General features: G+C 40.2%; 1 protein-coding gene across 1 annotated transcript in view; it reads right to left on the bottom strand.

The window, feature by feature from the left end:
- LOC135104864 (cell surface glycoprotein 1-like) overlaps nt 1–8314 on the bottom strand; it is a 33421-nt gene extending 25107 nt beyond the window's left edge. Inside the window, 1 exon segment of the mRNA XM_064012564.1 lies at nt 8217–8314. Coding sequence (XP_063868634.1) covers nt 8217–8298 — 82 coding nt within the window. The 5' untranslated portion in view covers nt 8299–8314.
- Between the last annotated feature and the right edge of the window lie 3069 nt (nt 8315–11383).

Below are 11383 nucleotides of genomic sequence, written 5' to 3'. Positions count from 1 at the left end.
CATATTTCTGGGAAGTGTAACACCGTCCTCTATGAATAAGCTTTACAACTAGTATCGCGTCTCATCTCGATCAGCAGAGTTCTCGGCTCGTATCCTGAAATGTTTTGTGCTTTCACCGGAACTAATCTATAATACCACACAGATGATTTTTTCGAGCTTTCAAGGGTGTTTATTTATTTATTTATTTATTTTTCTGTTCACGATGCAGAATTATTATCAAACCTTATTTAGGATCATGAAAACATTGAAAACCCCAGTAACCTCCAGTACAGCCTTTTAGAGCAAGTAAGATGAGACATTGCATCGTTTGAGGATACAGTCCCTTTATAACACGTCGGATAGTTTCATGGTCACAAAGCCTAGCACCGCCCTCTCAGAACACTGGAAATATAATGGCAACTGAACTGACGTATGGCGGGAAATTTCTTTTTAAATCATAAACTCGCACTGATTGAAGAAGCTGCTCGTTTGTACAGATCACGTTTCCTGACATTCCTAACCTAACCTAATCTTCCCGCCCTGCCTAACCTTATCTCCCGCCCTACCTAGCCTAACCTAATCTAATCCTCCCGCCCTACCTAGCCTAACCTAACCTAATCTAACTTAACCTAATCTTCCCGCCCTGCCTAACTTTGTTTAACCTAATCCTCCTGTCCCACCTAGCCTAAGCTAATCTAATCCTCTTGCCTTACCTAACCTAACATAACCTAATCCTTCCGCCCTACCTAGCCTAACCTAATCTAATCCTCCTGCCCTACCTGATCTAACCTAACCTAATTTTCCCGCCCTACCTAGCCTAACCTAATCTAATCCTCTTGCCCTACCTAACTTAACTAAAGCTAATCTAAGCTAATCCTCCCACCCTATCTAACCTAACCTAACGTAACCCTCCAGCCTTATTTAACCTAACCTAATCCTAACCTAACCTTATCCTAACCTAACCTACCTAACCTAACCCTCCCGTCCTACCTAACCTAATCTTACCTTCCAGAATAAAAAAAAGAAAGAAAAAAAAAAGCTGACGTTGGCATTCCTTCATGACTTAACAGTACACATTACCACACCTCTCAATATAAATTTTGGCTTGCTTTCTGATCGTTAGGGACTGGCACCTTGTTCATTTATTTTATTTATTTTTTTTAAGCTCTGTTGACCGTCATAGCCCCTCGTAAAATAAATATATGAACGAATGAATAAATAAATAAATAAAACAGTTTGCCTTTTACAACATTTTCGAGTACCTGTAGCGTATCACTGGCAGTACTACCTCAGTCTGGGAAGTCCTGCCAGGAAAGACACAGGGACAAGAATCACCAGCACCTTCCTGTGTGTTTTTTTTTTTTTTTTTTTTTCATGTCAAATGTCTTCACGCCATGAGGCAGATCACACTCATGTCCTTGTAGATGTAATGGTGCCTGGCCTGGTGGTGGTGGTGGTGGTGGTGGTGATGGTGGTGGTGGTGGTAATGGTTTAGTAGTGGTGGTGGTGGTAGTACTGACGGTGATAGTAGTAGTAGTAGTAGTAGTAGTAGTAGTAGTAGTAGTAGTAGTAGTAGTAGTAGTAGTAGTAGTAGTGGAAGTAGTAGTCGTAGTAGTAGTAGTCGTAGTAGTAGTAGTAGTAGTAGTAGTAGTAGTAGTAACCCCATCCTGCCACTCCACCTCCCCTCCTCCCCCTGATCGTCACTCCCCAAGCCTCACCCGCCATTACCCCTTCCTCTATTCAAAATAATGAACAAAATCCGTCAACAAACACAACTTCCTCTCACTCAATAAATCACTCCAACAGAAAAAAAGAAAGAGACAAAAACTCCCGGATGACTCACTGCTGTTACACGCGTGAGAAAAAAATAAATAAAAATGAAAAATAAAGATAAACATACATATAAAAAAAAAAAAAAAAGTGTTAAAACTATAGTTGAAAATAAAGGTATATAAATTCTGAAGGCCATTCCGTTTGTATTCATCTATTAGTTTTCTTCATAAATTTACGTATTTTTTTTTATTACGCGTTGGAAAAAGGAAGAGAATATGGTACGTCATTTATTATGATATTCATTAATCTTTTTTTTTTTTCGGTCCAGTGCTTGACGAAAACAAGAGAATACGTAATAGTTAAGAGGACGGAAAGTTTAGAATGAAAACAATTAAAACCTTGAAATGAAACAGGAGAGAGAGAGAGAGAAAAAAAAGAAAAAGTGATGAAATAGCTATGAAGAAAATTTTAGTGGAAATGGAGAAAAAAAATATATATAAAAGCAGGAATAAGAAGTAATGACAGAAACAGTGAAAATGTGAAAATAGAAATAGCTAAGCAATAAAACTGAAAAGAAATGTATTGAAAAGACGAAAAAAAATATAAATATGAAAAGATGAAATAAATCTTTAAAAATTAATGAACAATAAAAATGGAATAACAAAATAGATAAATATGTCCTTGTAAATATCATAAACACCATCATATAAATAAGTAGAATAAAAAAAATAAAAACACATAACGAATAAACAAATAAACATAAATGAATAAATAAATAAATAAATAAATAAGTGAAAATGGATACGTAAAATAGACAAAATAAATAAATAAATAAATAAATAAACATATAACTGAAAATAAATCAACAAAATGCATGCTAACAATTAACAACTGCCGTGTGAACTAAGGCCGTGTGTTGCGTAACTCGCCGCATCCACCCCCACCCCTTCCCCCAACCTCCTTGCTGATGTACCGGGTGTTGTTGTGACAGTTCAGCGCCAGACAAACAAACATGGCGCCAAACACCCACCCACCCACCCACCCACCTACCGACACACGCACGCACAGTAATTCACAATGAAGCCCCGTGTGTCAAGATGAACAATGAACATAACCACAACACGACACTCTTTCACTCTCTTTCCCTCCCCCCGCAACCTTGCCCCTCTCCCTTTCTATCTATACCACAACTTTTTATGTTTTCAGTCCTCCACCTCGAGGTACGTGAGGAGAGTTTTGGGGCACGTGGAAGGTCTGTCATAGGAGCTGGACTGACCCATGAATTCACAGATAATTATTGATGTTATTAGGTGCGTGAGGAGAATTTTGGGGTACGTGGCAGGTCTATTATAGGAGCTAGACTGACCCATGATAATTATTGCTGTCATTATGTAAGGTACTGGTGAATTCACAGGCACATTTGACAATAGATTTGATATACTAACCGATATACGAGCAGATTTTTTTGTCATTACACTGATAAATTCGTAGATACATTCGTTATCATTTGCTGGTGATTCCTTGACGTGACTATATTCTGGTGCATTCTGGGTAATGGGTACGTGACTGGAAGACTTCAAGGAATACGTAAGATTAAAAAGATTGAGAACACCTGCTTTATATTAATTTATTCTCCCTTCACTTCCCACTCCACTCCTCCCATGTTACATCTGTGCTAAGGGGTGACTTCTTTTTTCTTTTTTTTTTTACTAGTTGGCATCACCTGGTGGGCTGAGAGGAGTGGAGTGGCAGGTGGAAGGTGTGGAGTGGATGACAGGTGTAGAGTGGAGTAGAGTAAAGGAATTCTTTCATGGTGTCTCAAGAGGGCACGGGAATTAGTTTTGTTACTTGACGGTCTCTCTCTCTCTCTCTCTCTCTCTCTCTCTCTCTCTCTCTCTCTCTCTCTCTCTCTCTCTCTCTCTCTCTCTCTCTCTGTATACTTTTCAGATTACCGCCATTTCCACTACCACTGCCACCACCACCACCACCACCACTAGTCACCTCCTAGCTGTCTAAATAATCGTACGTTTGTTTAGAAAATGAACCGTAACCTTAAATATTTCGGCATCTTTTCTCGATTTGTTGTTTCAGAATACGAGCCAATAACTTATGAAGAAACGAGACTCTAGAGTACCACCCTTGGGCACTCCGAGTCACGCCACTGGAAACAAAAGCCGAAGAAAATCACATAAAACTCACAAGATTCAGAATGTGTATCAGTAACTTATGAAGAAAAGAGGCCCTGTAATACCACCCTTAGGCACCCCAGATCACGCTACTGGAAACACAAGTGAACAAAAACATCTAACACTCTTAAGATCTCTCTACACCCTGTTACTACTACTTCTCTATATTCTGCGCACACAAGATCCCATAGAAACATAACTACTACACCCTTATTGCCTTTGTTAGTGTGATTATATTCTCGTTTTCCCCTCTAAACATTTCGCCTCTGGATACATTTGATACCACTGTTAAGATGACAAAATATTAATACCATTGCTGCTAGTGAGTTAGATTAGATTAGGTTAATTGTTAAATATAAAAGGAAGAAAGGGAGATATCTGGAAAGAGAAGCACGATTTAAGTTAATGATTGAATAAATAAAGAAAAGAGATGTCTGCAATGGTGAAATCTGGTTTAGGTTAGGTTATATTAAATAAATAAGAATGAGAGGTCTGGAAGGAAGAGAAGTTAGGAAGGAAGGAGAGGTGTGGAAGGAAGGAGAGGTGTGGAAGGAAGGAAAGGTCTGGAAGGAAGGAGAGGTCTGGAAGAATGGAGAGGTCTGCAAGGAAAGAGAGGTCTGGAAGGAAGAGAGGCCTGGAAGGAAGGAGAGGTCTAGAAGGAAAGAGAGGTCTGCAAGGAAAGAGAGGTCTGGAAGGAGGAGAGACCTGGAAGGAAAGGGAGGTCTGGAAGGAAGGAGAGATGTGGAAGGAAGGAGAGGTCTGGAAGGAAAAGTCTAGTGGGAAAAAAATTCTTGACGTCTCAATATAATCAGACCACCCTGAGCCTGGGACTGAAAGGCACCACCTCTCCTCGTGGCAGCGTCGTGAGCCTGAAGCAATCGTGAACCTTGCCGGAAAGACGCGAGGAAAAACAAACCAAATAAAGATCTGAGGGCGACGCGATGCACCAGGAACGAGACTGAAAGAGACGCAATGACAGGCCTCCCGCGGCGCCCTTCATGGGGACACAGGCTCATTAGTCTCTCGGCCTCTCCCACTAGGAAGTATCGACACAAGGGCGTGGGAAGGGAAGTGCTAGCTGACTGCCTGGTTTTGTAAATGATTGGCGAATGAGTTCTGCAGCAAAGAGGTCATAACGCCAGAACCAGCCTGGGTTATGAGTACTGCCTCTCCCGCTGAGAAACTGCCACGACTCAAGATTAAGTTAGCGATCTCCATGCCACGAACCAAGTACAGCATACACCACAGAGCCAGCTGTCCCCGCGTGGCTCACAAGAGTGCTGGAACTGTCCATTGCATCAGAGGTTTGTGATAAGCACCACTCAAACCTCACATTTTCTGGATGGTTTTAGTTTATTTATTCTGCGTCTTACAGTATTCAAAAAGTCTTCGATCTTTTGTGTATCAGTTTAATCTTTTCATATTCTCACAGTAAAGTCTCTCTCTCTCTCTCTCTCTCTCTCTCTCTCTCTCTCCACTACTCTTTGCTCTCCATGCTCTCGCTGCCGTCGCCTCCTCCTCCTACTCATCTACGCCTTCCCACCCCTACACTTGATTCATTACTTGTCACTGGTTCACTGCTTCAGGAAGCATTCGAATCACTGAGCGCGAAACAGCACACACACGAACACACATACACACACACACACGACGTTACTTTCCCCAATAATCTCAATAACAATAAATTATGACTCAATATGGCATAGAATATAATAGATATGACAAATCTCCTCTTTGTGTTCCTAGAGACTTAGATCATGTATTTCTCTAACCTTCACACACACACACACACACACACACACACACACGTCACCGCCATGCATAGTCATTCATCATTCATCCCTCGCTACCTTTCTCAATGCCAAACACACACCACGGGCCGCACACCACACCCCCTCCCCTCCTCCACCACCACCAACACCACCACATACCAACACACACCTCCATTATGTTCACCTTCTGGCCTAACCTCACCTAACCGTACAATCATCCGTGTTATTGAAGAGAGTGGTAGGTTATAGACTTTCCAGTTTCTCTAAGGTTATAGCATTGGGGGTTGATGTTATACGCATTCCGATACTCTCATGCTTGGAGGCTCGCTTGACAGACAGACAGACAGACATGCATTACAAGGACACGCTTCGCTCTCCTTTCTTCTTTTGCTTTTTTGCTTTTCTCTTTTTTATTGTTTATTTGTTTATGTATGTATTTATTTATTTGTTTATATTTCTTTCTTTATTTCTTTCTTTCTTTATTTATTTCTTTATCATTTTTACATTATTTTTTTATCTTATTTCATTTCACTATTCATTCACTATTTTCTCTAATGTATTTGCCTGTTTATTTGTTTGCTCTATCTATTTACCTATCTTATTGTTACTTCCTGTTATTACTACTGACTGATTTTCTCGTTAGGATTTGAGAGCACAAGATCCGTCAGTGTTTTGTTTGGTGACAGTTTAGTATCAGTTAAAATCAAACACCAAAAAGAGAAAACACTATTGAAGCAAAATTACCTCTTCATAAATAATTAAATGAAAAAGATAAAAAAAATAATAATAATGTAAGAAAAAAACTAATTTGTAAATGAATAAATAAGTAAATAAATAAAAGAAAAGAAAATCTACAGCACAGTACGGTATAGTGAAGATCCTGCTAGAGACACACGCGCCGTACAAAACGAGACACTAATTTTTTTTTTTTTTTTTTTTACTGATTTTTGTTGCCCTTGGCCAGTGTCCCTCCTTCATATAATAAATAAATAAACAAATAAAAAGACCAATCCCCATCACGAACGCTTATTTCATTGTGGCTAAACCAATAATAAATAAATAAACCAATAAAAAGACCAATCCCCATCACGAACGCTTATTTCATTGTGGCTGAACCTTCTGCTGGCTTTTCTTCGGTTCTTTCACTTTGATATGCAACAATTCAAAACACTAAAAATATTGTATGAAGTCTCTATAAGCATGCACAAGAAAGAAGCGCATAAAAAAAATAGGTTTTGGAATTTCTAGCCAGTACGATGTTCAGAGGTGGCTGTAAAGCAAGCGAAAATGTCCCAGACTGGTTCGTGATTAATGAAAGGTGTACCAAATAGCAGGGAAAGAGTTAGGGACAGCCATCTCATTGGAGCTTTTTATATAGAGATTTCTGTTGCCATTGTTCAGTACCGTTCTTACATAAAAAAAAAAAAAAATGCATATGAATTTCCTTCCCATCCAGTAAATTCTGGTTGAAGACACGCGCTATGGAACAAACAGGAAAACTCAAGGTGTTATCAGAGGTAATAATTCTGAAACGTCCAATACTCTTTCACGAACTGCTTTCAAGGGCTACAGATGACTGGTCCAGCTTTCATGGTTGTTTTCCCCACTAGTGTCGCAGAATTATTGTTACGCTCTCATTAGAAACACGAAAACTCTCTTGAAAGTTCCGATACCTTCCGATACAGGCTGATGAAAGGAGAGGAGATGCGGAAATGCTTGAGAATGTAGCTGAATCTCTCTCTCTCTCTCTCTCTCTCTCTCTCTCTCTCTCTCTCTCTCTCTCTCTCTCTCTCTCTCTCCTACATCCCATCACAAAGCAGGAACAAAATGTAAACTCTAGCCTAGTCTAGCCTCGCCATCACAACAAAGAGCGGTGCATACTACATAATTCATTCCCTTTGTTTTTTTTTTCCGTTTTCGTTCGTTATTAATAGGAAAGAAAACGAGATACATGCCTGCGGTCTCTCTCTCTCTCTCTCTCTCTCTCTCTCTCTCTCTCTCTCTCTCTCTCTCTCTCTCTCTCTCTCTGCCACTTCGTAACGTTATTGCAAAACAAACGAAAACATCATCATCATCGTCATTCTCTCTCTCTCTCTCTCTCTCTCTCTCTCTCTCTCTCTCTCTCTCTCTCTCTCTCTCTCTCTCTGCCACTTCGTAACGTTACTGCAAAACAAACGAAAGCATCATCATCATCATCATCGTCATTCTCTCTCTCTCTCTCTCTCTCTCTCTCTCTCTCTCTCTCTCCTCTCCTCTCTCTCTCTCTCTCTCTCTCTCTCTCTCTCTCTCTCTCTCTCTCTCTCTCTCTGCCACTTAATAACACTACTGCAAAGAAAGCGAAAGCAATATTCCCCCTCTCTCTCTCTCTCAAGGCCACGCAACATTCACTCCACACCTTCACTTTCACCCCGTCACCCACACCATTCCAATATTAACACTACCAAAACTAACAGTCACCATTAGGACTAGAAACCTCCCCCAGAGCTCATAATGACGTCACACTCACCCTTGGCCCTCATTGGCGCAGTTCCTCCTTTGACAACGAACACCAGCGTAAATATGAAGTTCATTTTTCGTGATGCGTTCATTATATAGGTGAGTGCCGGTAAAGGGTTGCCAGATACCGCTTACTGGTTTATTTATTTTGCGTTCACTTCAGATTGTGTAATGTTTGTTTAGTGTCAGTGTTTGTCTAGTTATCTTTTTCTTTGTATGTTTCTGTTTTATTTTATTGTTTTTTTCATAGATTTTTTTTTCCTTTAATTTGTTTTCTTTATGTGGTGTGCGTGGATGAAATGTCGTACAGTTGTGAGATATTGTTGAACGTTTTTTTTTTTTTTTTTTTTTTGATGATGTGAAATGTATGTCTAGTACGTTTATGCCTCTCCTTCCCTGCCATATTTCTTGGTTTCTTTTCTATTTTTATACATTATTTATCCATTAATTTGTTGATAAACCCGTTCGCTAACAATATTAATACTTCTTGTTCATTTTTTTTTTTTAACATTTTGTGAGTTAAACACTGGCGCGTGTGATTCTCGAATATTACTTGAATTTGCTCGAGAACGAATCAATGAATGAGTGAATGAATGAACGAATAAATGAATGAGTGATGAATGACTCGCTGTTTGCCGGGTTGCCTCATCACACCTACCTCGTGCTTACCTAGGATTATACTGAGCGCAATTAGTTCCCATAGTGAAGTGGAAATCCCCGTGTCTGTGCGTGTCATTGCTATTGTTGTCTGCGTGGCCTGAAATGATGATGATAATGATGATGATGATGATGATGATGATTAAAAATGTTTGAAAGTGAAAGTGTGTAGTAGTGGTAGTAGTAGTAATAGTAGTAGTAATAGTAGTAGTAGTAGTAGTAGTAGTAGTAGTAGTAGTAGTAGTAGTAGTAGTAGTAGTAGTAGTAGTGTCCTTCACGCTATCCATTGCTGAGTAATCTAAATTCCTCACCTTTCCCTTTTTTTTTTTCTCCTCGTGTGTTTACTGCACCTCAAAATTTCCCTCCTCCTTCTTCTTCTCCTCCTCCTCCTCTTCCTCCTCCTCTTCCTCTTCTTCCTCTTTCCTCGACCACATTCCGCACGTGACGCTGGCAGGAAGACCAAAATGAATAAATAAGTGGGCAACAAAAATACGGACAACAATAAAGGCATCACTCCAGAACATTGATGACAAATAAGGTCTTGAAGAAAACTTGATATCCGGACAGGAACCCATTTTGATTTAAAGTGTTTTGTCTCGTTTTTTTTTTTTTTTTCTTTTCTTGCTCTTTTTGCTCTTTTGCCACATTGACACGCTAAGTGAGTGAGAGAGAGAGAGAGAGAGAGAGAGAGAGAGAGAGAGAGAGAGAGAGAGAGAGAGAGAGAGAGAGAGAGAGAGAGTCAAAAGATAAATATAGATACGAGTGAGTGAGTGAGTGAGTGAGTGAGTGAGTGGCATAGAATGAGATAGAATAATGAGTGAGAGCATGAATAAATGTGAGTGAGGAGTGAAGGGAGTATAAATGAGTGAGTATGAGGAAATATGATATGTGACTGTAGGTGAGTGAGTGAGTGCGTGAGTGGCTTTATGACAGCGTGAGTAAAGATTTGCGTGTGAGTGCGTGAGGCTTGATAGATCTTAGCGCCACACCATCAGTCATATGGCGAAGTGTGTGTGTGTGTGTGTGTGTGTTCTTAAACGTTTTGTTCTGTCATCAGGACTGTATTTTCAAAAGCCACAGAGATGATCACTCGGGTTCCCGTGAGTGTCTTCCCAGTGATGATGGATATTATTTGTTAAAGTATCGTCACAATCATGAAGAGACAAAAACCTTTTCTGAGCCAGATTAATTGTCTGTTGAATTTGTTAGTACCCTTTTAATTTCATCTAACCCAGAATAACCAAAAGGTAATGTATCTGATTCTCTTCCTAGGGCACGCCAAGCGACTCGGCTATGCTTTACTCTCTCATCAGGACTGTTTTCAAAGACCAACGAGTATTTCTTTTTTTATGTAAGGTCACTGGCCAAGGACAACTAATTTCTTGGATAAAAAAGGGTCCACTTAATGCCAGTTCCTATATAGATGTTTGACAAAATGATTAAAAAAACAGAGAATAAGTGACTTGAAACTTCGATATCCCTCTTGAAAGAGTCCAAGTCATAGGAAGGAGGAAATACAGAAACAGGCAAGGAGTTCCAGAATTTACCAGAGAAAGGGATGAATGACCGAGAATACTGGTTAACTCTTACATGAGAGAGGTGAACAGAACAGAGGTGAAAGAAAGAAGAAAGTCTTGTGTAGCGAGGCCACAGGAGGAGGGGATGTACGCAGATAGCAAGATCAGAAGACCAGTTAGCGTGAAAATAGCGGTAGAGGATAACAAGAGATGCAACATTGCGACGATGAGAGAAGCTAAAGACAGACGAGAGGAGTTGATAAGACGGAAAGCTTTTTATTCCACCGTCTAAAAGAGCGGTATGAGTGGAACCCCCCATTTACCCCATTACATATGAGTTGGGTTCGCGTGGATGTTTTCTCTTACCGATAATGCAAAATCCTTGTCAAACTATTACTATTATAGAGCTATGAAAAGACTCTGGAAGACCCACAATAACTTCCACTACATCTTTTATAAAATGAATGACTTTTTCCCATTGATAATGCAAAATTTTAATTAAACTATTACTGGAACCATGAAAAAAACTCTAGAAAATCCATAATAACTTTCAATAAAGCTGTTATACTTTTTTTTCCACTGATAATGCAGAACCCTTGTTAAACTACCACCAGAACCATGAAAACATTCTAGAAAACCGTCAGTAACTCCAGACCTGTTACAGCAAAGACACACTGAAGCACTGGAGAACATGACTCAGCCTCACCTTGAAGTGGGAGTCATGAGGGGAGGATGTGAGGGGGGAGGTATGGTGGAAGGGAGCCCTTGGATGTCCAGCGGTGGCAGTAGTAGCGGAAGAGCCCACCACAAGCCGACACCAGGAGAACCATGAACAAGCCGACCCTGCAGGAGTGAGAGGACAGAGGGAGATGTCAGTGAAGGTGTCAGTGGTATGGTGATGTGTGTGGGGGAGTGTGGAGAGATGTGGGGATATAGGAGGACATGGAGGGATTAAGAGGATGTGAGAACTCAACATTAAACGCATTTCCTGCACTTCCTGTTT

This window comes from Scylla paramamosain, chromosome 11 (assembly GCF_035594125.1).
Source record: "Scylla paramamosain isolate STU-SP2022 chromosome 11, ASM3559412v1, whole genome shotgun sequence".
In the NCBI taxonomy this organism is placed as follows: Eukaryota; Metazoa; Arthropoda; class Malacostraca; order Decapoda; family Portunidae; genus Scylla; species Scylla paramamosain.
The sequence above is the reverse complement of the archived record's forward strand: the minus strand, read 5'-3'. Positions and strand labels throughout refer to the sequence as shown.